The sequence below is a fragment of the Saimiri boliviensis genome, chromosome 10 (assembly GCF_048565385.1).
Source record: "Saimiri boliviensis isolate mSaiBol1 chromosome 10, mSaiBol1.pri, whole genome shotgun sequence".
NCBI lineage: Eukaryota > Metazoa > Chordata > Mammalia > Primates > Cebidae > Saimiri > Saimiri boliviensis.
In genome coordinates this window covers 17467101-17494267 of record NC_133458.1, presented here as the reverse complement: position 1 = coordinate 17494267, position 27167 = coordinate 17467101, and the positions used below count along the sequence as shown (strand labels likewise).

Below are 27167 nucleotides of genomic sequence, written 5' to 3'. Positions count from 1 at the left end.
AGACCATCCTGGTCAACATGGTGAAACCCCGTCTCTACTAAAAATACAAAAAGTTAGCTGGGCATGGTGGTGCGTGCCTGTAATCCCAGCTACTCAGGAGGCTGAGACAGGAGAATTGCCTGAACCCAGGAGGCGGAGGTTGCGGTGAGCCGAGATCATGCCAGTGCACTCCGGCCTGGGTAACAAGAGCGAAACTCCGTCTCAAAAAAAAAAAAAACTGTTTACAAACATTCAATGCACCACCATTCAAATAGCCAAAATGTGAAAACAACCCACATGTCCATCAACTGGTGAATGGATAAATGAAATACAGTAAAGTTGAGGACCCCTTATCCAAAATGCTTAGCACCAGAAGTACTCAGATTCCAGATTTTTTTTTTTTTTAAATCTTGGAATATTTGCATTATATACTTGCCGGCTGAGCATACCTAATCTGAAAATCCAAAATACTTCAATAAGCATTTCCTCTTGAAAATCATGCAGATGCTCAAAAGGTTTAAATTTTGGAAAATTTCAGATTTTCGACTTTTGGATTAGGGATGCTCAGCCTGTATATCCTACAATGGAACATTACTGGGCCATGAAGAGATGAAGTACTGACACAGGCTACAACCTGGATGAGCCCAGAAAATAATATGCTAAGTGAAAGAAGCCAGATGCAAAAGCCCACATATCATATGATTCCATCTACATAAAATATCCAGAAGAGGCAGATCCACAGAGACAGAAGGTACATTCGTGGCTGCCAGAGGCTCAGGGGAGGCAGGAATGAGGAGTGACTGCTGAAGAGTTCAGGGTTTCTTTTTGAGACAATGAAAATGTTCTAGAATTAGATAGTGGTGATGTCTGCCCAACTTTATTAATCTACCAAAAACCACTGAGTTGTATATTTTAGAAGGGTGAATATTATGGTATGTGAATTTTATCTCAATAAAAATAAAAATGGAAGCAAATGACATAAATACAATGCCAAAAGAAGTCCTAACTATAAGAGAAACTCTCTAAGGAACAAAAAAGTAAAATGTCCAAGATCAGAATTATTTATTAACAAATGTCATAAAAAACTACTTTCCAAACATGTTAAAGCCAAAGGCTCTAATTAAAAGCCAACTCCATGTGACTATCATTCATGGTGAGTAGGGGGTGAGATGAAAACCTTACCTGTAGGAACAAATAAGGTATGTCCCTGCTTTACCACACATTTGTAGCATTTATCCACCTTATCCCCAAAGAACACCTCACTCTGGGTCACAGATGAACTCCAAGATTCATAACGTGCCAAATTTTCATCTGTTGGCTTTATTAAATAAAAAATCTTCTCACCCTAAAAGGAAATATCATACTATTTTTGAAAAAGCAAAAGCCATACTTAGAATAGCCTACAATGATGCAATTTCCCAATACAATGATAAAATTGAGATCATTATCAGACTATTTTAGGTTCGAAGACATATTTCACATAGCTTATTAGTAGCTACTGCCCTTAGTAAACGTTTTCATGTCTAAAGCTTCCCCTCCTCAACTGACAAGGAGTCAGTAGAGTAGAGTTGAAGAAATAGCTGCAAGACAGGAGAGTAGAAAACCACAAACATCCTACTGACCACCTCTCAAGGTCAAGTAGAGAAGTAAGTATGTGTTGACAGGCCCACAGTCATCTCTGCCCTTTCTACCAAGATCCACAGCATAATGATTATTTTTAAATAAGCTTCCTTTAATAAACTACTCCTTGCTTCTTCATCAAGAAAAAAAAACAGGAACCCAAGGGCCCAGCATCAAATATAGCCCAGAACATTGCTGAGGCACAAGCATTTGATATAGATGAAGGCTCAGTTTCAATACCAGTTCTGTCCAATAGAACTTTCTGTGATAATGGAAATTTTTTGATACGGTAGTCATTAGCCACATGTGGCTACTGAGCACTTGAAATGTGCCTAGTATAAATGAGGAACTGAATTTTTAATTACATTCCATTTTAATTATTTAAATTTAGTCACACATGGCTTGTGACTACTGTTTTAAACAATGTAGCTCTAGATAAAGCAAGATGAATATAAATTAAAAAGAATTGGTTTTTTTGTTTGGTTTGTTTGAGATAGGGTCTCGCTCTGTTGCCCAGGCTGGAATGCAGTGATGCAGTCACAGCACACTGCAGCCTCAACTTCCTGGGCTCAGGTGATCCTCCTGCCTCAGCCTCTTGAGCAGTTATGACTACAGGCATGAGCCACCACGCCTGGCTAATTATTTTTATTTTTATTTTTAAAGACAGGGTCTCATTATGTTGCTCAGGCTGGTCTTTAAACTCCTGGGAGCAAATAATCTTCCCATCTTGGCCACTTCTCAAAGTGCTGGGAATATAGGTGTGAGCCACTGCACCCAGCCAAGAACTGGTATTTTTAAAGGCATTCCTGACTTACCCAACAAACTATCCTAGCTCAACATTAAGGCCAGAAGCAGTTATTACTGTAATTTTGCTCCTTCTTATTTAATTCAGGATATGTAATTAAAGAATAATTAATAGGGAAAAGAATCAAAAAGAGACAAAACGTTAAAAGAAACCAACTTAAAAGACGAAGGCAAAACTAAATCTAATATAAATTTAAAAGTCATGGCTCTTCCATTACTTGAGATTTAAAAAAAAATCACAACATTTAAAGGCAAAGTGATAGGTCCTGGTTAAAAAGTAAAAAAAAAAAACCTTCCCTCTTTACAAGTAGCATTTTTACAACAAATGAATATACCACTGAAAAACTAGGGCTATATGTTTTTGTCAGCGAGAGAACAAAAAATACCCCAGTCTTACCCAGAGGACATGGTACCAGACTGAAGTTCCACCGAAGTCAATGTGGAAATCGGTATAGCTGTCTTGAACTCCCATTAAGCAATATTTCTGAACAAATGGCTTGGGAAAGACTGAATCATCTGGCCAATAATTTTCCACCCAGGAAAGTTTTTTGGCTATATCAGGGACCTCCACCAATTCAGACATCCTTTTAAAAAACAAATATACACATACACACACACACTCACATCATGAGATTTTAAAATTCTTAAAAATTGCTTCTCCCATCTATACCCAAACCAAATAATTAAATGGAACTTAAGGTTAACAACAACACTTAAAAGTTTAAAACACATCTTTTCTTTTTTTTTTTTTTTTTTTTTTTTTTTTTTTTTTTTATTGAGACAGTCTTGCTCTGTCACCCAGGCTGGAATGCAGCGGCATGATCTCAACTTGCTGCAACCACCATCCGTCCTGCCGGGATCAAGTGATTCTTGTGCCTCAGCTTCCCTGAGTAGCTGGGATTACAGGCGTGTGCCACCACACCCAATTGATTTTTGTATTTTTAGTAGAGGGAGGGTTATGCCATGTTGACCAGTCTGGTTTTCAACTCCTGGCCTCAAGCGATCCACCCACCTTGGCCTCCCAAAGTGCTGGGATTACAGGCACTTTGTGAGCCACCAAGCCTAGCCAAAAGTTTAAAATACATCTTATTTCTAAATACTTCTAAGCATCCCAATGTAAAATTTATAACATTGTTACTACTGGACAACTTCAGAAGTCACAACTATGTTTCTTCCTAAAATAAATACATCATTAAACTACATTTAGCTAACAGAATGCAAAACCAAAATGCCCACAACTACTCACTTTGTATCTGAAAATTCAAGGCTGATCACATTTAACACTTTTGGTCTGTTAGGATTCATGAAGTATTTAACATAATTGTGAAGTGTCATTTTGCTGTCTGCCTGTCTTGCCACATCAATGACATCTATCACTTTGTCACCACCTGCAGAGAAAAATTACAGTTTTATTATTGGACTTCAGAATTGTATCAGCAGATGCTCTAATCAAAAATATTTTAACTTTGTATGATAATTAAACCAACTATAAAACTATGCAGCCTAGACAAAGATTTTTCTTATACTCTTAATTTCTAAAGTTCAACTGGACGGGAAAACAATTTTTCAGAGGAATAGGAAAGCAGTAAGACAAGGCTACATAATTTACACTGAACATAAAAATGAGTTGGCTTACAAAGCTTTCTGTATACCAGTGATATCTTGGTGTGTAGCTCATAATGACAAAAAATACATTATATTGGTGCAACATTTTCTGGATTTCAGTTTTCTCGGGCATAAAATGAGGGGACTGACTTTTCCCTTTCACTTTCATAGCACCTAAAATATTCAAAGTCTACCATTTCAAAAAAAAAACAGACCACTCATTGGGGAATTAGCATGCAAGTTGGCCAGGATAATTTCTGCCCTCCTGATGTTGTCTTGTAATATTCTCCTTCAAGAAAAGATTAGTGGTTAGGAAGCAAAAATCAGTTCACATTAGTGCCAGTGTCTGAAAGCCTGAGTTCCAAATTGTGATTAATTTACATTTTTCGTATAAACCCATGAGGTGATGTTTGCAGACCACAGCATTGCTACACTAGGAAGCATAATTCATTTCACAATGGACTATGGAATAAGGTAGAATTCAAAATATGGCAATACTTAATCTGAAATAGAAAACAAAAATGCCATTTTCTTTCTTTAATGCAACTTCATATAGGTTAAGAAAGTCTTGCTTTGTAGACTTCTTTATCTTCAGAAAGTAACACAAATTCTGCTAATAGTATTAAAGTGCTTTGCAGTACTAAAAAGTTAGCTATCAAGCAGTTTGAGCATTTTTTTTCTGCGCATGTATCACACTAGCTATTTGTTTTGTAATTGCTATCTATGCAAATAGGTTGAGGTAAAGCCTTAGCCTCATCCTCTAATTTATCAAATATTCAAATTTAGTTGAATACGAAGTTATGACATTTAGATTTCCTCAGTGAAACAATAATCAATGAGAATTGTCAACCAATGGCTCGATAAAGGGACAAGTTCTCAGATATTCCATGCTGAGGAGATAATGTAGCAAATATACAATTTTGAGTCAAAATATATTTGGGATCTAATCTCAAATATTCTCTATTTACTGCTGACAAGGAATGACATCTACATATAGTCAGCTTTATCTGTAAATATCATAAGAATGAATGAAATGACTGAAAATGTCAACAACATGGCAAGAGGTAAAGGGTTTCCCCCTTATTTCTCAGGTCTTTCTGTCTCTTCGGTGAATTTGCAAAATCACAAATTAAGAGCAGACATCATTAAATAGCAATATTCACCTAGTCATTACTCTAAAACAGGTTTGAAAATGTTTTACCACCTTTCCTCTAAGCAGCAGTAGGTCACAAAGCAGACTCCAGAGAACTAACTGTGCAGCTGTTATACTGGGATCTGGAGATTTTGCACCTGTATTCTACCAATCCAACCAATCCAATTTTCCATATCTTCCTTCCTGGTATCTATATCTATCCCTCAGCAATGATTTTTCATAAGCAAGTATCAGAAAATGTAATGGCCCAAAAGAAAACAGCAGGATGAAGCTGAGTAAATAAGAACAGGCAAAATGTGTCATTCCGTTTTTCTGAGCAGGAAACTAAACTAAATTGACATTTCTTCATTTAACCTTTAATATTACGAGGACAGTCATTTTTACTTTTACCATATTTTCCGAGGTACTTAAATTAAGTTCGTACCTACATAACGTTCCACATCCATCACAGAAAATGTAGGTGGAGGGAGCCTGAGTCCCAGATCATCTAATTTAGGAACCATAATAGGGACATCAAATCCATGTTTCTCCAGATATCTTTGTGTCAGCTGGCTGCCATGCATCTTTACAATTATTTCATCGGCACTTAGAAAAAACATAAGAATAAAAATGTCATTTTTATTGGTAAGTTCAGTTTTTAAAACATACTGTGGTGATGGGTTAATTCATATACTGGATCATGCTGTATCAGTGGCTCTTAAACTATCGTATCTCATTCTTCTTCTAATGACAAATGTTTTGTTAATCTCCTTTTGCGGTCCTAAACAAGAATTTATAGATAATGTAGTGTACATAATTCAATACATATAATTAGAAAAATATATAAAGTGCTCTAAATACAAGAAGAAAAAACCAACCTTGTTTGTAGTAAAGTATGTACAAGTTGAGTATCCCTAATTCAAAAATACAAACCCTAAAATGCTCAAAAATCCGAAATATTTTGAGCATTGATACGGTGTTCAAAGTGCTCATTGGAGCATTTCAGATTTTCAGATTAGGGATGCTCAACTGCTAGGTATAATGCAAATATTTAAAAAAAAAAAAAGAATCTGAAATCGTTTCTGAAACACTTCTGGTCTTTAGCACTTTGGATAAGGGATACTCAATCTGTATTTCAGTATGTAAACTACACTAGAAGACATAATAAAATAATAGGATGCTTAAAACTAGTTGTAATGAATGGTTAGATTTAAGCAAAGTAGAAACATCAGAAGCCACTTGATACAAACTGCATAGGAATTTTGGAGAGCAAAAAAAGGTAGAGTGTGCATTCATTAGACTGAAAACTAGTCAAGCCAGGTACGGTGACTCATGCCTGTAATTTCCAACACTTTGGGAGGCCAAGGTGTGGATCACCTGAGGTCAGGAGTTCAAGACCAGTCTGACCAACATGGTGAAACCCTGTCTCTACTAAAAATACAAAAATTAGCTGGGCATGGTGGTGGGTGCCTGTAATCCCAGCTACTTGGGGAGGCTGAGGCAGGACAATTGCTTGGACTGGGGAGGCGGAGGTTGCAGTGAGTCAAGATCACACCATTGCACTCCAGCTGAGCAACAAGGGCAAAACTCAATCTCAAAATAAAATAAAAACTTGTCAGATTTTATCTGACTATAAAATTCTATACAACTATCTCAAGTCCGATGGAACACAGAACAATTAATTCTTGTTCTGCATACTGGAACATGACTAGCATCCCTGGTCCCTCCCCACTGAGACAAGTGTCCAAAATGCTCCCATTGACAACTACTGATTTAAATGACCTGTTACAACCAGTTATTTAATAAATCTTAATATCAGGTAGTGACTTTAAGCCAAGAAGGGTTGGACTTCCAGCTGCCCTCTCTGATGATCAACACTTACATGCATTACATTAACATAAGTGTAGTTTGTCCCTTGCCTGCCAGATCTCTTCCAATGGGACATTCCAGATTTTATCTCCCAATTGCTCAAAGGATAGGGCTGCTATACATTCAAAATTAAGTGCAACACTTGCCTTAAAGGTTAAAACACAATAGTCTCCACATACACAATCAGATCTTAACTGTAGGATGTCATCTGCTGCCTAGGTGGCAAGGAGAAGACAGGAGAAAAAGGAGATGCTGTTTTTCTGAATTACTGAACCCTGATCTCCCAATCCCCTCAGTAAGGCAAGGGCAAGTCTGAGGCCTAAGAAAACTGAGAGTCCTTTCCTAGATAGTCTTGTAAGTGGATGGCTTAGATCTTCTTCATTTGACTCATCTACTAAACTGGAGCTCTGTATTACCTTTTAGTTTCCCCAGTAAGCATCCAAAATTGTCCCTCCTCCCCTCAACCTCTGAGGATTAAATAATTCCTTCAACATCTAAGGGAGAACTTTAAATAACCTTTATTCCCTGATCTCAAATGTTTGGTGTTTTACTTCCCCTTTTGATCAAACATATATAATGGCAAGTGTTTAAAATACAGGCAACAACATTTTTCGCAGGAGGAAAAACTGGAGACAAACTAAACAAGTATCATATGGGGATGGTTAAGCAAATTATAATATCTATAGATTACTGCATACTATACAGCATTTAGGGAGTGACGTAAATCTATGCATACATATCGAAGGATATCTATGAACTATAATAAAGAAGGCAAATTGTACACTATGGATAACACTTATTTTATTGTAAAATTATATACATACATCCATATACATAAATGTGTTAATGTTTTTATGTAGAAAAGGGTCTCAAAAAACTTATACTAAGTCTTAAAATTCACTTTGTTGTATACACTTCTATGTTAATCATATCAAGTATGTGTAATTTAGTAATTATTGTTACCCTGCTATGGTTTTAAATGTTGCAAAGGTTTATGGTGTTAAATCCCAAACATCCTGAACTAATGGTAATTACATTTTGGATATATGCGATCATCCCTATAACCTGTTCTCATTTGCGGTCACTGTGGCAGTAAAGTCATATAAATTATTAGGCCAGTGTTTTTAACACTACATTTTTGTGTCTGAAACTTATTTGGGGGGGGAAAAAAGAAGAAAGAAAGAAAGCTATAGCTCCTCTCCCTGAGAAATGCACACTCCCAACTGACATTAAATTATACATACCACTTTAGGGAACTCACAAACCTGTCTTAGGCCCACCAATGGAACCAGACTGAAAACTTCGGACCTAAGTGCCAAACCAATCAAGCATGAGACAATAAAAAAGAAAACAAACAAGCAAACATTTCTCCTACAGCTTGGAAACTGATAAAAAAAAATTTTTTTTTTGAGAATAGGGTATTTAACATCACAGAAATCTGTGGAAACACTACATTTTAAATATGTGTTCTTTCTGTCTCTTGACAGACCTGAGGGAGCCAACAGTAGATGCTTAGCATTATATGTTTTTATGTAAGGGGCAGGGGGCTAAAGAGGAATTCTAAAGACTGAGGAGAAAGAGCAGGGGTTTTATCATTTCAGGATCTGAAATAATTCCATAATAAGCTGCATGTGATACTGTGATTTAAATTTAAATTGAGCTTCCCCTCTTTAACAAGCCTGGCTATGATCTTGTGTAAAAGCCTATTAAGCATTATCACTTTAAATAGATGTCAGGCAGTGAGTAGGAAATGATCTAAATTAGCGTGATTAAATGCTTTATAATGCTTTCGACTCTCTTTGAGCCAGACAATTCAAATATATTCCATTATTTTTAAAAACTCAAAAAGCCCAGTCTTGCAGCGGTTGTATGTGTTCCTGGTGGACCTAGGGCAGAGACGCATATAAAAGCAATTAAGAAAAAAAAGAGTTGGGAAACAGAAGGTGAGGCAAAAGAAAAAAATAGGCAGCTGCATATCATAAGGAACCAAGTGCTGGGAACAACTCCCTTAGATTAGTGTATTTCAAACTTTTTGGACTGTGACCCACACTTAAACGTTTTTACAGGGTGACCCAGTGTGCACATACACATAACAAAAGTTCCATGAAAATATGCTTACTTACTCCTGCTACTTGGAATGAACTGATACTTTTCTGTTTCATTAAGGAAGAAAAAATGGTTGAAAAGCTGGCTGAGGACAATAATGGGGTGCAGCCTAAGTTTGAAAACATTGCCTTTAGGTAATGTCACTGTATCAGATGACATTCTTACATTTTCTTTTATCGGAGTAAGTTTCCATACCTTGGGAAGACTCGAGAACGTAATTCCTTAATGAAAGTTCTAGTTCCAGCTTGCACAGGTTTGGAACCATCATCAATTTCTGTATAGTCATGCCTGTGCCAGTTCCTCCTCTTCTTCACTGGATTTTTAGAAGATTAAAAAAAGAAAATGATTTTGGTAACTCGTGATACTATGTGCTTTCTAATCACTATGTTTGACAAAATCAGCAATAACAATTCTAAGTATGTTAAAAACATTCAAGGTTTTTTTTTTTTTTAAGACAGAGTTTCATTCTTGTTACCCAGGCTGGAGTGCAATGGCGCGATCTCAGCTCAGCGCAACCTCCGCCCCCTGGGTTCAGGCAATTCTCCTGCCTCAGCCTCCTGATTAGCTGGGATTACAGGCACGCGCCACCATGCCCAGCTAATTTTTTGTATTTTGTTTGTTTGTTTGTTTGTTTGAGACGGAGTTTCGCTCTCGTTACCCAGGCTGGAGTGCAATGGCGCGATCTCGGCTTACCGCAACCTCTGCCTCCTGGGTTCAGGCCATTCTCCTGCCTCAGCCTCCTGAGTAGTTGGGATTATAGGCACGTGCCACCATGCCCAGCTAATTTTTTGTATTTTTAGTAGAAACGGGGTTTCACCATGTTGACAAGGTTGGTCTCGATCTCTTGACCTCGTGATCTACCCGCCTCGGCCTCCCAAAGTGCTGGGATTGCAGGCTTGAGCCACCGCACCCGGCCTAACTTTTTGTATTTTTAGTAGAGACAGGGTTTCACCATGTTGACCAGGATGGTCCCTATCTCTTGACCTCGTGATCCACCCACCTAGGCCTCCCAAAGTGCTGGGATTACAGGCGTGAGCCACCACGCCCGGCCCCAACACTCAAGTTTTTAATGCAGTTCGAGGCCTGAGAATTTTGCTTAATGTAATGCTGCAATTACAGACAATTAACTGTGGATTAAAACCTACTCTTTTTATTTCAAAATATTTAAAATTAAATCAAAGAGTTCAAATCAGCAGTGAAGCCTTTTATAATGTCTACACTTATAGATAGTATACAATTTCCAAATTATATGCAATTGTGATTTTCATCAGAATATTAGGTCCTAATATGATTATGCAGACCATCCAAATGGTCTTCTCAGGACAGGGCCTTTTATCTCACATAAGAAATCTATTTTAATAGCATAACTCCTTCCTCTTTCATATGAAGACTTACTCCCCAAATAAGCAGTTACACTGACACAAAGAAGAGCAGGTGACTGAGTCATATTTAAAGAAAGACGGGTAGGATGACAAAATAAATAACTTCATCATTCATTCCAATGTTAAGACCCTGTAATTCTACAGCTCTGGAAGGCTATGACCTTCAGTAGTCACCACAATCGAAATCAGAAGACTTAGGTTTGATTCCTAGTTCAGTCAATAGCTTTCTCTGCAACCTTGGGCAGGTCACTTAACACCTCTGGATCCAGACTCCTCAATGTAGGAATGAAGGGGTGGGTTAAGCCGCTAAATTTTCAAACTGTGTGGAAAAACCCTTCACAAAGGGGAGATAGAGAAAAAGCCAAGGAATGATCTCTGGACCTCATTCCTCTTTCAACTAGAGTGGCACCACCTACAGCTCTTGTGCATTCTATAAATGTACAATTTCAGTTTTAATTTTTTTTTTTAAAGTTTGAAAATTACTCTTAAGCCTAAAACCTCCATGACTCTGGAAAATGTACTGATGTCTGCAACTTATTTAGAAATGCATTCAAAAACATAAGATGGGTAGACAGTAGAATAGTTACATGGATAGACATGGTAGAGCATGTAATGAAAATGTTAATAGTAAAATCTAGATGGTAAGCCTTATAGGTGCTTGCTGTAAATTTTTCCAATTTTTCCTATATGTTTGAACATTTTCATAACAAAATGTTTTGAGGAAAACAACTTTTTGATGCCAAGTTATTTTAAACTTTCCCCGCCTTACAAAGGTCATAGTAATACAACAACATTGGGTCTTCATGTGGATAAGGAGAAGTCACAATAATTAACATAGGTGGAAATCAGGCTTATTCCTATCTAAGAGTCGAAAACAAGATTCCCAAGTAACTTAGTGCAGCCAAATCTTCAATGGAAGAGGGTAAGTCCCATTTAAAAAAAAAAAAAAAACTCACAAAAATTTAGAATCACAAAGCAAACTTCCTAGGAAATTCCACTAAGGCGTCCTTTGTGTGTTATCTTTTCTCATTTAAAATCACTCCTAAAATTTGAGGGTATTTCATTCCAGATTTTTCTACTATATATAGATACATGACTCCATTTTATTTTCAACTGGGATTACAATGTTTACTGTGCTTTCTTCTATCATGAGCATTTTCTCCTTATTAAATATTTAAAACCAATTTAAAACAGTCTACAATTTTAAGATGTAGATGTATCATATTATAATCATTTTTTGATTCTTAAGCACTTAGTTCATTCTGAATCTTTCTTCAAAGTTGAGATTAATGTTTATATATATTAATGTTTCCCTGATTAACTCCTCAGAATAAATTCTAAGAAATGCTAGAAGAAAGATCAAGATTTTTTTTTTTTTTTTTTTGAGACGGAGTTTCACTCTTGTTACCCAGGCTGGAGTACAATGGCGCGATCTCGGCTCACCGCAACCTCCGCCTCCTGGGTTCAGGCAATTCTCCTGCCTCAGCCTCCTGAGTAGTTGGGATTACAGGCACGTGCCACCATGCCCAACTGATTTTTTGTATTTTTAGTAGAGACGGGGTTTCACCATGTTGACCAGGATGGTCTCGATCTCTTGACCTCGTGATCCACCCACCTTGGTCTCCCAAAGTGCTGGGATTACAGGCGTGAGCCACCACGCCCGGCCTCAAGATCAAGATTTTTAAGACACTTGCTACTTACTACAAAACTGCCTCCAGAAAAGTGGTGCTAGTAACTTACTTTCCTTACCAGTGTGACACAAGCGCCTATTTCATAGCCCTGGGTTAACAATGTGCATCATTACTTTTTTTTTTTTTTTTAAGCAGCCCATTTGATAGGTAAAGTATGATATCGTAATTTTCTTTTTTTTTTTTTTTTTTAAGACAGGGTCTCACTCTGTCACCCATACTGGAGTACAGTGGCACAATCACAGTTCACTGCAGCCTCGAACTCCTGGGCTCAAGCAATCCTCCTACCTCAGCAACCCCAGTAGTTAATTTTCATTTTTGCAGAACAGATTAATCAGTGAAGTGCATCAACTATGGAATTAGACTGCTAAGGGTTCAAACTCCAGCTCTGCCAAATAGCTACATAAAAAGGCTAGATAGATCATTTTTCTCATTTCTCACATGGAGTTGTTATAAGTATTGAAGAAGATAACATAGGTAAGTACTTACTTACCTACTATAGTACCCAGCATGTAATAAACTGCCAATCACTATCATTTCCTTTTAAATGTGCTGACTTGTAGGAAGTTAAAAGGATACAATTGTGCTGTTGGGCTAACATGCTTAAACCATAAAATCAGCCACTGTATAACAGCTGACTGAATTTCTTAAAGGAAGGAGGCCAGTGAAGGAATATTTTAGTAATGGTTACAGGGAAAGGAGAAAATTTTGTTTGGATTACATGTGCCTAAAGAAGACAGAGAATATATATATATATACTTAAGTCATCTGTTTTTTGATACCTGCCCTCAAACAGAGTTCTTAATTCCCATTAAGAGGGTAAAAAGTCTACATTCACCATATTAAGTAGGTGTTATACTGGCTAAATGGTATCAATAATAAGGACTTCTGGGAATCTCTGAAACGAACAAGAAACCAGGGTAGCAAATAAGAGAGGCTTAATAGGCCAGGAGCAGTGGCTCACACCTGTAATCCTAGCACTTTCAGAGGCCAAGGCCAAGCCAGCATGGCCAACATGGTGAAACTCCGTCTCCACTAAAAATACAGAAACTGACCAGGCATGGTGGCACACACCTGTAATCCCAGCTACTCGGGAGACTGAGGCAGGAGAATTGCTTGAATCCAGTAGGTGGAGGTTGCAGTGAATCATGATTGCCCCAATGCACTCTAGCCTGGGTGACAGCAAGAGTCCATCTCAAAAAATAAATTTAAAAAAAGATAGAGGCTTAATAGCAGAGAGAAAGGGATCAAAAGGGATTAACCAAGTTGGGGTAGAAGGTAAGGAGAAGGGAAGGTGAGCCTTGAATCAAGATAAAATGGATGACTGGATCTTGGGCGTTTTCCCTGTAAGTACTCAGAGTTGGAGGTTTGCCCAGAAGATAACCAATGACTGACCTTACGTTCGAGAAGCAAAGGGAAGCTTCTCTCCAAAGCATAATTATTCAAAGTGAAGTCGTGGTCCATTATGAATTGTGTAATCAATTTAGTGAGCATAACATGTTTTTAACAAATTAATTCATACAGGAAAAATTAAAAAATAGAGTATATCACATTATTCTGCCTCACAGCAACTTAGTATTTCATAGAAGTTGAATTCAAATTATTTCATTTTGGGACTATATACTTAAATTCTAAACTAACTGCTATAAATTTTAGGTAAGTTTCCCTTAAGATAACACCACCATATTATTTATTTACTTTCTCCAGGAGTTACTCAAGTCAACAATTATTTCAAGTGATTTATCACATACTCAGTGCTAGCCAGAGAAAGATCCTTTCAAAAACATTTATGACAATAAACTAGTCAATTACACTTGTAACAGCTCCACCAATTTGCTAACCTCAAGTTTTATACTGTACACATAACAAAAGGAATAGCCTCTATTTTACAAGGAAATATTTTAATGCATTCATGTAGCTTAAACTTTTAAATATAAAGAAATTAGAAAAATTACTATTTCTAACAAAACAAATGAGCAGTCAGTTACCAGTAAGTCTCTTGAAAAAATAGAACAAAATGTCTGCTCCACTGGAAAAAAGTACTAGGAAAAAAGCTGCATGTAAAATAAAGAGGTCATATACAACCAACCCAAGTGTGTCTATCAAGGTACATTCAGGCGAAGGTTTTAAAATGACAAAGCCTATGGTTTTCTTTTTTTTAAATTTGCGAATACAAAAATGCTAGCCCACAGCCTAAAATTTCAAATAAATAGTTATTACAGGCCAGGCGTGGTGGGTCATGCATGTAATCACAGTACTTTTGGGAGTCTAGGCAGAGCTGGAGACCAGCCTGGGCAATAAAATGAGACCTTGTCTTTACAAAATGTCAAAAAATTAGCTGGGTGTGGTGAAGCATGCCTGTGGTCCCAGCTATTCCGGAGGCTGAGGCAGGAGGATCACTTGAGCCCAGGAGGTCAAGGCTTCAGTGAGCTCTGAAGCTCTACTACACTCCAGCAAGGGTGACAGAGAAAGACCCTGTCTCAAATTTTTTTAAAAATGTGTAACATAATCTAAGCCTTTTAAATATTTTCTCTCCCATTTGCACAGTAACAATATTCCAATGTATTCTTCTGAAGCATCTATAAAGGCTGAAAATAGATATCATTTTAGGTACGATGTTGTCCACTCCAGTAGATGCCTGGGGCTTCCCTGCCTTTGCCGTCCCATCTTAAGAAGAAGAATGTGGTCAGAAACCTGTCTGGTGTGTCTTTGTACTTCTGCTTCCTCAGATCTCAGGAAGGGGTTTCAGGCAGAGAGGATGGCTGGGGAAGGACTCTAGGCCATACACAATATAGCAACCAAATTCAGAAAACATAAGTAATATTTTAGCATATCAATGCTCTCATTTTCTCCTTAAAATATAAGGCATGAGTGCACTAAAGTCTTATTCTGTATACTGTCCCAAACTACTACTAAAGATCTTCTATTTGTGAAGAGAGCAAAACAAGTGAAATCAGTTTCCAGAAACAGAAAAATTTTACTTTACTACAATATCAAACTATGCAGTTGAATTTGGGGACTCTGCACTGGCAATGAAGACTGATAGCATATTTTTCCCCCTTAATCTTTTGCCTTAACAATTCAGACAAAAACTACATCCAAAATACCTTGAGTGAAATCTTTCCTTACAGTTCTTGATGGGTATAATATATAACACATAGTGGTGCCATTAAAGTATTGCCATGTACATGTAAGTTTGAAATGTCAGGGGTTTTTTTTCTGAAATGTCCATTTTTATTTAAGTTTCTAGTACTTACTCAAGGAGGAACCGTGTAAAACTGCACAGTTGGGACAGTGATACAGGTCAATGTCAACAGCATGATGTTCTTCTACTCCAACACAGCTAAGACAAAGAAAAAATCAATGTGTAAGTAAGCGAAAATCTTCACTTAACTCTAATATAGTGGTTGAAATTTGGCTGAGGAATGTACAATCACCTCACCAACACATTTCTGTAGAGCACAGAAACACATATAAAGATAAATTTTATTCTGTTCTCTACAAACTTGCTAAGTGAGTGTGGGGGAACATACTTTGCTCAAAGTAATTCTCTCCTAGCAGGAGTAGAGACATCAGAAATAATACAATTATAAGCCATAAAATCCTCAACCATTATGTTAATGTCACATGTTATAAAATGTCAACAAAATGAGACAAAAGATAAATCACATTAAAATGTGAACAATGAAAACATAATATGACAAAATTTGTGGGATGAAGAACTTAGAAACATATAGCTTTAAATGCATCCATTAGAAAAAAAGAGGCTGAAATTAATGAGCTATGTATCTATCTCAAGCAGTTACAAAAATAATAGCCAAAAAAAACTTAAAAGCAGAGATAGAAGGAAAAACAAAGAGAAGAAATCAATGACACAGAAAAGATGTAACAGAGCATTGAAGATAAAAATTGATTCTTTGAAAAGATTTATAAAATTGGCAAACCTCTAGTAAGGCCAAGATAAAAGAGAGAAGGCATAACCCATTCTAGGAATGAAAAGGGAGGCAAAACTTAGATCCTAAAAATATTAGATATAAATTGAGGATATTATGAACAATTTTATGCTAAGAGATTTTAAAATATTAGATATAGGGCCGGGCGCGGTGGCTCAAGCCTGTAATCCCAGCACTTTGGGAGGCTGAGGTGGGTGGATCACGAGGTCAAGAGATCGAGACCATCCTTGGTCAACATGGTGAAACCCCGTCTCTACTAAAAATACAAACAATTAGCTGGGCATGGTGGCGTGTGCCTGTAATCCCAGCTACTCAGGAGGCTGAGGCAGAGAATTGCCTGAACCCAGGAGGCGGAGGTTGCGGTGAGCCGAGATCGCGCCACTGCACTCCAGCCTGGGTAACAAGAGTGAAACTCCGTCTCAAAAAAAAAAAAAAAAAAAAAAAAATACTAGATATGGGCAAACCTGAGTCATGAGCAAATAGAGTATCTGAATAGTCCTGAACAATCACTTAGTAATTTAAAAAATTGACACACAAAGAAGACTCCAGGCCCACATGACCTCACATGCAAGTTCTATCAAATATTCAAGGAATAAATAAATCTAATATCAAATTTATTCCAGAGAGCAGGAAAAAAGGAGTTGTTCCCTAACTCAATTCATGACAGCATTACCTTGGTACCAAAACTTGGAAAGAATTATAGGTTTTTTATGAGCAAAGATGCAAATATCAAGTTGGGTCTATCCCAGGAATACAGGGTGACTTTTAACACTAAAAATCTTAATCAGTGAAACTTACCACTTATTAGATTAAAAGAAAAAAAAATCGTATGACCATTTAAAAAGATACAGAAAAAGTATTTGATAAAATTCAACATTTATGTATGATTAGAAAGTAAACAAACCTCTTAGCAAGCTTAGAGGATACTTCCATAATCTGGAAAAGGGTACTTTTAAAATATCTTATTCAAATAACATGAAAGCAGTCACTCTGAGATTAAGAACATAGGAAGAACACCTGCTATTACTACTTCTGGTGAACACTGTGCTGGAGGATGGACTGGTACAGTAAAATAAGGAAAACAATTAAAAGGTATAGGGGTTAGGGGGAAAAAAGCTATCATCTGCAAATGCTATGGTTACACATGCAGAAAATGCAAAAGAATCTATAGAGAAATCATAAGAATCAATAAAAAGATTCCTAAATATTCGTATATAAAAAACCCTATTTCCATAAACCAACAATATAAAGCTAAAAAGTGAAATAACATACCATGTACAACTGCATGAAAGTGTCAAGTACAGTGGAATAAATGTAACAAAAATTATGCAGGACTTCTTTAAGGAAAAATATAAAATATTATTGAGAGACTTTAAAGAAAACCTAAATAAAGGGAGATATACATCATGACCATGGGTTTGAAGTTCAATAATGTAAAGATATTAATTCTCCTCAAAGTGATTTATAGATTCAATTTAATTCCAATCAACATCTGTAGAACCCAACAAGCTAGTTCTAAAATTAATATGGAAATGTACAGGGCCAAGAATATGCAAAGCAGTCACAGAAAACAAAAACAAAACAAATCCCCCACCCTAAAACTCTACCAAGTATCAAGACTTATTTAAAGTGCTAGGAATCAAGGCAATATGAAACAGATGCCAGTGCCCAAAACCAGATCTATGCATATGTGGACACTCAAGTGTAACAGGAGACATGCAAAAGCACACAACAACAATAAACTTCTCAATATAAGGTCCTAGACACTTTTTTAATCGCTTTTATATAAATATCTTACATAGCTGGGCATTGTGACTCACAACTGTAATCCCAGCACTCTGGGAGGCTGAGTTGGGCGGATCACCTGAGGTCAGGAATTCAAGACCAGCCTGATCAACATGGAGAAACCCCATCTCTACTAAAAATACGAAATTAGCCAGGTGTGGCGGCACATGCCTGTAATCCTAGCTACTTAGGGAGGCTGAGGCAAAAGAATCGCTTCAACCTGGGAGGTGGAGGTTGTGGTGAGCCGAGATCATGCCATTGCACTCCAGCCTCGGCAGCAAAAGCGAAAGTCTGTCAGTAAATAAATATCTTATATCAGCCTGGCAGTGGCTCACATCTGTAATCCCAGCACTTTGGAAGGTAGAGGCAGGCAGATCACTTGCAGTCAGGAGTTAGAAACCAACCTGACCGACATAGCAAAACCCCATCTCTACAAAAAATATGAAAATTAGCCGGGCATGATAGTGCATGCCTATAATCCCACTACTTGGGGAGGCTGAGGCAGGAGAATCGTTTGAACCAAGAAGGTGGAGACTGCAGTGAGCCAATATCAAACCACTGCACTCCAGCCTGGGCAACACAGCAAGATTCCATGTCAAAAAAAAATATATATATATATATATAAAATAAAAAGAAACATTTATGGTATTTATATATAAAATATATTTTATATACATAAATATATAAATTTCTTTTATAAAATATAAGATAATTTTATAAAATTATTTTATATTTTATAATTTTATGATATATTAAAATATCTTTTTCAATAAAAAAAGCAAAATAAAATTAGACATCTATCTCATAACATAAAAATTTATTCCAAAGTTGATCATAAACCTAAACACACATAAAACACAAAGTACAAAGGTTGTATAACATAATAGAGAAAATATCTTTATGACTTTAGGGCAGGAAGGACTGTCTTAATTAAAACACAAAAAGCACCAGCCGTAAGGGGGAAAAGTGGTGACTTCCACTATATTAAAACAAACTCATATTCATTAAACTATAAAGAGTGAAATAAGCCACAGTAGCAGAAGACATTATAATACAGGTGGCCACCAAAGGAATTACACCCAGAATATACTGAACTCCTACAAATGAATACAAAAAAAAAAAAAAAACCCCAGTAGAAAAATGAACAAAATACTTGGACAGGCACTTCATAAAAGGAACTCTAAATGGTTAAATCACACATAAAAAGGTGTACAACCTCATGAGTAACTGGGGGAAATATAGATTAAAAGCACAATAAATACAACATACCCAACAGACCAGCTAAAACTAAAAAGCCTGATGATACTACGTGTTGAAGATGATGTGGAGCAATAGGAACTTTAAATTGATAATCTGATACAGCCACTGGAAAATAATTTGGCATTAAAACTGAAGAATCGTATACTCTACGATTATTCTATGACCAAGCAAAACCTTTCTTAGGTAAGCACACCTCAGAGAAACTCAGGCACTACCTATACAGAACCGCTTACAGAATCACTATTTGTGAGTCTATAAATAGTAAAATGGATAAATACAGCATATTATCATAACAGAACTCTATACGGTAATGAAAATGAAAGAATTGTATAATAAATGAATGAATTCTACAAGTTAATCAACATTGAGTTAAATTTTTAAAAGACATCAAGGAGTACATATGGTATATTCTATTTATATAGAAAATTCAAAACTAGGGAAAGCTGAAGTATATTGCTTTGGGATAATAAAACTATCTTTAAAAGCAAGGAAGAGATGGATCTTGACAGTAGGACAGTGGTTTCTTCTAGGGATTGTAATCTGGAAAGGATGGCAGTTGGTATCCTGGGGTTCTAGATGATTGTTATTACATGGGTGCATATTTTATGATTATTGGTTAAACTGTAGATTATGTTTTAGGTACTTTTCCTCTATTATTATTCCATAATTAAATACTAAATAAAAATACACAATATACAATTAAAATACTAAATTTCATAATTAAAATTCTACCCACAACCATGTAAAAAAAATCAGGTAAACAAAAATCTTGAAATGTATTAATCTAATAACTGAAACAAAATATCAAAAGCAATAAATCAGAGACCTCCAAAAACAAGATACCCGAATACAAGCCTACTCTCACCTGAGAGAACTCTAGTACACTTGCTACTATAGTCTTTGAGAGTCTGAATAGAGCTTGCTGCAGTCCCAAAAGGTCACAACCAAAAGATGTCAACAAATAACATGACACTATTGTTTGAATACTGAATCCATGTATAAATCAAACTATTACAATTTGCTTTTGAGTAGAGTACAAGTTTATTTGTCCAATTTGGATTTACATCATTTTCCCCATAAAAAGCAAAAGGTGAATATGCTAATTGTTTAAAAACGTATTTTTTAACTGAAAGACTACAAATTCCCAATTCAAGAAGTGAATGTTATACAAAATTTTACATATCTGTACATACAATTCCCTTGGTCCATAGTTTCCTATAAGAAACTCAAAAAGGTTTCTGTCACCCAAAGAAAAGGTTAAGAATCGCTGGATGGAGGATTCACACTTCCCAACTTCAAACCCATTTAACGAAGCTATGGTAATCAAGACATACTGGCATAAGGACAGACAAACCAAATAGAACTGAGAGTCCAGAAATAAACTCTTACATTTGTGGCCAACTAATTTTTGGCAAGAGTGCTAAGATCATTCAAGGGGAAAAAATAGTCTGTTCAACAAATGGTATGAGACAATATACATGAAAGAGAATGTGTTTGGACCCTACCACATACCATATACAAAAATTAACTCAGATGGCTCATATACCTAAAGGTAAGAACACTATAAAACTCTTCAAATAAAGCATAACAGTAAGTGTTCAAGGCCTTGAATCATTAGATCTGACACCAAAAGCACATGGGACAAAAGAAAAAATAGATAAACTGGTCTTCACACTGCAGTCTAAAGGCTTCTATTTTTCTCAGCTAAGTTTAGTGTGAGACACTCAGCTGAGAATGAAAAAAAAAAAGTAGAGGTATGAGGAAAAGTATGAAAGGGTTGATCTGGAGAATGAAAAACCAAGAAACACAGTAACACTGTTAGCTAATGTTGAGAGCCCAAGTCCACCTGAGGTTCCAGACAATGAATTCCATACCTGATACAGTTTGGATGTCTGTCCTCAACACACACACACACACACACACACACACACACACACACACCCCTCTCATGCTGAAATATAATTGAAATATTGGAGGTGGGGCCTGGTGGGAATTGTTTCATCATGGGGATAGATCCCTAAGGAATGTCTTGTGCTGTCCTAGGGACAGTCAGTGAGTTCTCATGAGATCTGGTTTAAAAATGCGTAGCGCCTCCCTCCTACTCCCTTGCATCTATACTAGCCTTGCATCTGTATTGGCCATGGAGCACCTACTCCCCCTTCACCTTCTGTCATGATCAAAAGCTTCCTAAGGCCTCACCAGGAGCAGATGCCAGCACCACGCTTCCTGTTCTATAGCCACCACAGCCTATAGAACCATTAGTCAATTAAACCTCTTCTTTCTAAATGACTCAGCCTCAGGTATTTCTTTACAATGATGCAAAAACAGCCTAATTCAAAACCATTTCTATGTATTTATGTAACATTTTTTCAGCAATCTTCACCCGTGCGGTGCAGACCCAGAGCAGGAAAATGAGTTCATCCAGAGTTGGGGTTTTTGTAGGTAAAAACCAAAAAGGAGTTCCTGATATTTACAAGGCAATTAAAGGATGACTCGTAAAATGTAAGCAGTAAAAAAGATTTGAAGACAGAAGGTAGTGAGAAAATGGTGAGATCATCTGAGGGGTCTCAATGGATCCCAGCACTGGGTCCGTGGACAGCCTTGAGCAAGTGACCCAGAAGAAGCAGAGATGATGCCCAAAGAGTAGAATGTTTGGAATCTGACATTTCTGAGGTAGCATCAGCTATAACAGTGATAAGATCCAAGTGTGAAAACAGTGTGTAGCTAAAATAGGGCAAGAAAAAGATCACTACACACAAGTGGTAAGATGCATGAGAGCTATCTCTGAATTCAATAAAACTAGTACAAAACCATAAATGCAAGGTTCCTTAAGTGTCAAAAGAATTAGGTGCTATATTCCCACCAAAACAGAAACTCAATGTTAACAGATGCCAAGCTGGCACTTTTTCTATAGAAACCCCTGGTTTGTCTTGTCTCACCTTGATCATGGCCACATTCCTCACTCCTAAGAAGTGACTGTGACACCAAAAGAATTAGATAAAAAAAAAGTTAGATGTGACCTGAAAAACCAAAACCAGCATTGTAATAAACTCCATGAACATTTAAGATACATAAATCAGGATGACTCCCATGAGGGTTAGGGCAAAAATAGGGAGACAGGGACATTTCAATTGGTTAAGAACACCTCGGGCTAAATGTGACTATTAATCTTCTATGATCCATGAGTTCCTTTCTCTAGTGTCTACTCTTCACCCCTACCTCACCCCGTATAATCTGTTTTATTAAATGTCAGTGAAGGCTGCAGGTGGGCCAGTTCTAATCAACTGGTAAAACATTTTTGGCTACATTTGTTTTGAAATTTCAACACAATAGTAAATTTGGTATATCAATAAAAAACATTAAATTTGGTAAACCAGTAAATCTGAAAAACACTCCATTTAAATTAACTATACAAAATATAATTTTAAAAAATTAACTAAACACAAAAAGTTAACATTCCTAAACCAATAATTATCTCAGGTCTTTGAAAGGAACCAAAAGGAACTACTGCCTGCACTTCCGTTTCTCTCTGAGAGGGAGGTATAACTTCTCCCTACCCTTTATCACCCACTCCATCCTTCACTCACTGCCCCCCAACTAAAAAAATGCTAGAATTCGTTTTAACAGACGTGTTAAGAGCAAATACAGCACGACACAAAAAATGCACAACTCCAAAAACAAATTTTCTAAGAATCACTTTCAACCGTGGCACATAACCTTCTTTAGTCTCTTCCACTCCATTTATTTCTCTTGTAAAACGTTCCTTCAAATACAGATTGTCACACTTCCTAACAGCAAAATGTTCAGTTTATTAGACCACTTTGTGTGCGGGGAAACGGAGGAGGTGTTTTCCTACAGGGTGACAATCTGACCTTTGCAAATAGCTTCCATCTATAGAACAGCCTCACTGCCATTTGGTGAGTGAGGCAGTGACAACTTTAGCACTTTCCATTGTCTTAATCTTCTGAAATTGTTGCTTAGCTGGCTTTTTTTTTTGACATTTGATGAGAACTGAATTGAATTAATGACTAACCAAAATTCCCTAGGATCAGCCAAACATTCTCTTTTTTCCTCTCAGATAATACTCTCATTTATATTCTCTACTCTTGTTGTTAGAAGAGTGGGTGGCCAAATTCTTTCAGATCTTACTGTCAGTGGACTTCATTACATATTCCTCTTGTTTCAGATGCTTTCCCCAATACTTCACCAAACAATCTTACACTACCTAGTCTTCAAAGCCCCACTCAAATTCCTCCTCCTTGGTGATACTGCACTTGATCACACCACAGAAAGTCCTTTGACATTTTACTGATACACATTTCTATCAAAAGAAAAGGGCAGAAGGAAAAAAAAAACAAAAAACAAAAAACCTTTCCATTAATTTATGTCCTAACATTGTTTAATATTGAGCAATTTTTATACCCTATTCCCTGAACTGCGCTCCTTAAGACTTCCATCTCAATATCAAGTACAAGATGATTGATCACAAAAAATTTTTGTTGACTATTACCTGTGCTGCAAACTTACTTGAAAACTAATATACTATAGCAAAGTTTTTAAAAATTCTATTCAGTTTGCATCTTTTTAAGAATTAGGTACAGCAACTAAAGGCAACAGCTGGTAAAAAGGGAAAGATCTTTTAACATGTAAATTACAATTTTCATCTTTCCTTAAACAATAGAAGGCTGTGGTAATGAAATTTATACATCTGAAATTTTGCTTCAGTTCAAGTTTTCAACTGTATATCAGAAATTCACCTTCTCATCCAAAGCACCTTTCTTCACTGTGACATCTGACATAATCAGAGGACTGAGTCATTGTGTACCCCTAAAGTCCCACACCAATATTAATTAACAAAGGAGTATGGGGAATGGCCTTTGAGGTGAATTAATTCCAGGAATACAGAGGATAGCTGACAACTTGCTCTTCATGTTTGATTTTCTATCTTAACTCTGGGGTCAGTTTAGGTCTAGGAATAGCTGTAGAAGAGGCAGTCTCCCCAGTCTACAACTTCCATGCCACCAGATAAGCATGAATCAACTGGCTTCAGTGGGATGCACAGATTAAATAATTAGAAAGACTTGATTTCCAGCTCTATTTGTTTTGTCTTGGAGCAAGTTTCTCAATCTGCCTGAGGAGCAGGCGTTCCCCTAGGATTAAGTAGGACAGTGTATTTCAGTATGCAAAGCAATGGACTAAGCCTATAGTAAGCAATGGCACAGTAAACATACTAAACAGCAGCTATTAATATAATTATCATGGCTCTACCAGGTTCCAGTCAGCCAACACCGTCCTAATCAACAGCTTATTATCTTTGAGGCTTGAGCCCAAATAGGAACTGAGCTTTTATGATTGGGCTTAATGTTTTTTTCTTCAATAATGTCTCTTTGAGTACACCAGGTACTCAAAAAGCTATGCTTCAAGAAAAAAAAGTGAATTTGTTTCCAATTTTTAATTAATTTTAGATGGTAGAATTGAGAAAAATCTCCTTCTCTAGAGTCAGTGTGCCTGTGTTAGAATCCCAGCTAACCCACTTAGTACACTGTGTGACTTTGGGTAACTTACTTTACCTTTTTTTTTTTTTTTTTTTTTTTGGTCCCCTCATCTGTAAAGATGGGAAATAGTAACAGTAACTGTCTCAAAGGATTTTTAAGAAAATTAGTATACATAAAATGTTTAGAATGAAACTATAGAACAATGGTTTTGTTGTCCAAAAAAATCTTATTTTGGTAGCCAGTAAAAATAAAGCTTATTAATCAGCTTAGTAAGTTGACATTCTTACTAAAAATACTAGGACGCCAATAGGCATTTTCACAGACCACTTTATTACCAGACATCAGCTAAGATAAAAACGTATAATTTGTACATATGAAATATTTCCAGTGAAAAATCAAACTGATAATGTATTATTAAATTTGTGGCTCAGAAAAATCCAACTTCTATTATTTTCTTGCTGACATAAAACTGTTCTCACAAAATTAAATGTTTTCTTTATAAATTGAACATGGCATACTTCCACTTTTGTGAAGATTATACATTTGACACATTAAAGCTGTGTACTGGCATAGCATATGCTTAAGGGGTCTGAACTAAATGCATACTCTGAACCAAATTCCTTTGATTCACAATAATCTCATAATATTCATGTACGGTTCACTTTTCCTACCTCCAGCAACAGGGCTCATGCTTCCAACGGTCCCAGGGCTTCCAGAATTATTTCCAACCAGCTGATTAAAAGAATCTATGTTAATAAGACTAAGAGAGAAAGACGTTATAAAAAGAAACTGATCAAAGAACATGAGGGGTAAATAAGAGGGTTGAAGAACCAAGATGTGCATTCAGTGGTACAAAACATAACCCCAAAAAGCTAAAAATCCTATTGATAAGCTTCTATTAAATTTGTCCCACAATGAATATATGAAATAGATACATCAATGGGGTTTGCATGGTGATACATTATTTGCTTCAAGTACATAAATGCTTGTTATTTTGCTCTTCACTGGCTGACATCTTGGACACAGAGTAACTGGCAATGCAAATGGTGAATGCATCATTACAAATAAGCACAAATTGTTTCATGAAGGCAATCATTTCTATTTGAATGTTCTAAAGGAAGAGGTATTTTACATTTCTGAAATATTCAAGAAGCTAAATATATTTACTTTTAACTGTCCTGTGGTGAAAAGAACAGTAAAACTCACAAGTTAATATTCTCTTACTCCTCAGCCTACTTTCTGCCTAGCCGGCTGGGTACCAGAAATGTCTACACAGACTAAAGAAGTCAAGATACAAACAGTGCCCAGTAGATCTGCTATTTTTCTGGCAATAAAGACTATTCTTTTATTTATAAACTGTGATAACATCAAATAAAGGTCATCCCAAAATGCATATGATGTAAGAATTTGGTAAGAACTTTGTAAATCATCTTAGGGAAGAAAAAACTTGCCATGATGATAAAGGATAAACAGTATCAATTTCATAAAGGTTTGCTTGGCAATGTTTTTAAGTTAACAAAGGAAAGAAGTATGCTATCCGTAATATAGATCTAAAGTGTGTATATACCTAATAGTATGTATGTGAAGTTCTACCACAGATATGAATATTTATATGCATCTCTTAAATATAGGTATTAAGAGTAAAAGACGCGTAGAGAAAAATGATTCCTTTGGCAGGGCAAGTTTTATGGTGTAATTTACTACCTGCTTTCTGTCTTCTTCTCTGTCCATTCCTACCTCCCTTAACACTAAGGAAAGGTCAAACAGCACTAAGCACCTTAAGCCCAGAGATGGAAAATGAGAAAACCTTCCTGTTTCTAGCTGCTTTGACCATCACACAGGGTCTCATCAATAAAGAAATAAATACACCCTACTACCTTCATATATTTTTGACTGATGAATTCTGTAAGATGAAACATTATACAAAAGCTTTTAGTACCTAGAAGTACAATGAAATGTTTACTGTGTCCAGTTCTTCATGAAATACAAGACTTTCTAAATCCCTTTAATACTCAGTCTATCTGTGGCTCCCAAACCTGGCTGTGCATTAGAATCCCCTATAGAGCTTTTATAGGCTGCTACAAGGCAGCCTTTCAAAAAAGAATGCAGCAGCTCTGTAAGCAGGAATATGGAAAGATCTCCAAGATATGCTTGCTGTAAAGCAACAAAAGCCAGGTGGTACAGAACAGTTTGTATGTGATCTCCCCTATCCCTATGTTTGTAAATGCAAGGTGTATGTCTGGACGGACATGCAATAAATTGGTAACAGCAGTTGCCTCTGGGAAAGAAAACTGAATGCATATAGCATGGAGAAGAGAATTGCTTTTCACCATAGAATCTTCTCTATATATTTTGAAATCGGCAGTGTACATTGTTTATTTTAAAAAAGGAAAACACATTCCTGAGCCCCACCTTTGATCTACAGGGAAAGTTAATGAGTGTGGCCCAATAATCTCTTGTTGCCCAGGCTGGAGTGCAATGGCGTGATC

The 27167-nt window shown here is 36.5% G+C and overlaps 1 protein-coding gene and 1 long non-coding RNA gene across 4 annotated transcripts in view; one reads left to right on the top strand and one right to left on the bottom strand.

Moving 5' to 3' along the window:
- LOC141580032 (uncharacterized) overlaps window positions 1–27167 on the top strand; it is a 152841-nt gene that overhangs the window by 81406 nt on the left and 44268 nt on the right. The window contains exon 3 of one of the 3 annotated variants that reach the window (XR_012512012.1): window positions 15429–15552. The exons of the other annotated variants lie outside the window; for them this stretch is intronic. This is a non-coding gene — a long non-coding RNA (uncharacterized LOC141580032). The remainder of the gene's footprint in view (window positions 1–15428; window positions 15553–27167) is intronic. 3 annotated transcript variants of the gene reach the window in all.
- The window catches only part of KDM7A (lysine demethylase 7A), a 91677-nt gene that overhangs the window by 41462 nt on the left and 23048 nt on the right, over window positions 1–27167 (bottom strand). The window contains exons 2-7 of the mRNA XM_039472911.2: window positions 15443–15528; window positions 9311–9428; window positions 5586–5746; window positions 3650–3791; window positions 2801–2987; window positions 1162–1324 (exon numbers count right to left, since the gene is read on the bottom strand). Coding sequence (XP_039328845.1) covers window positions 1162–1324; window positions 2801–2987; window positions 3650–3791; window positions 5586–5746; window positions 9311–9428; window positions 15443–15528 — 857 coding nt within the window. The remainder of the gene's footprint in view (window positions 1–1161; window positions 1325–2800; window positions 2988–3649; window positions 3792–5585; window positions 5747–9310; window positions 9429–15442; window positions 15529–27167) is intronic.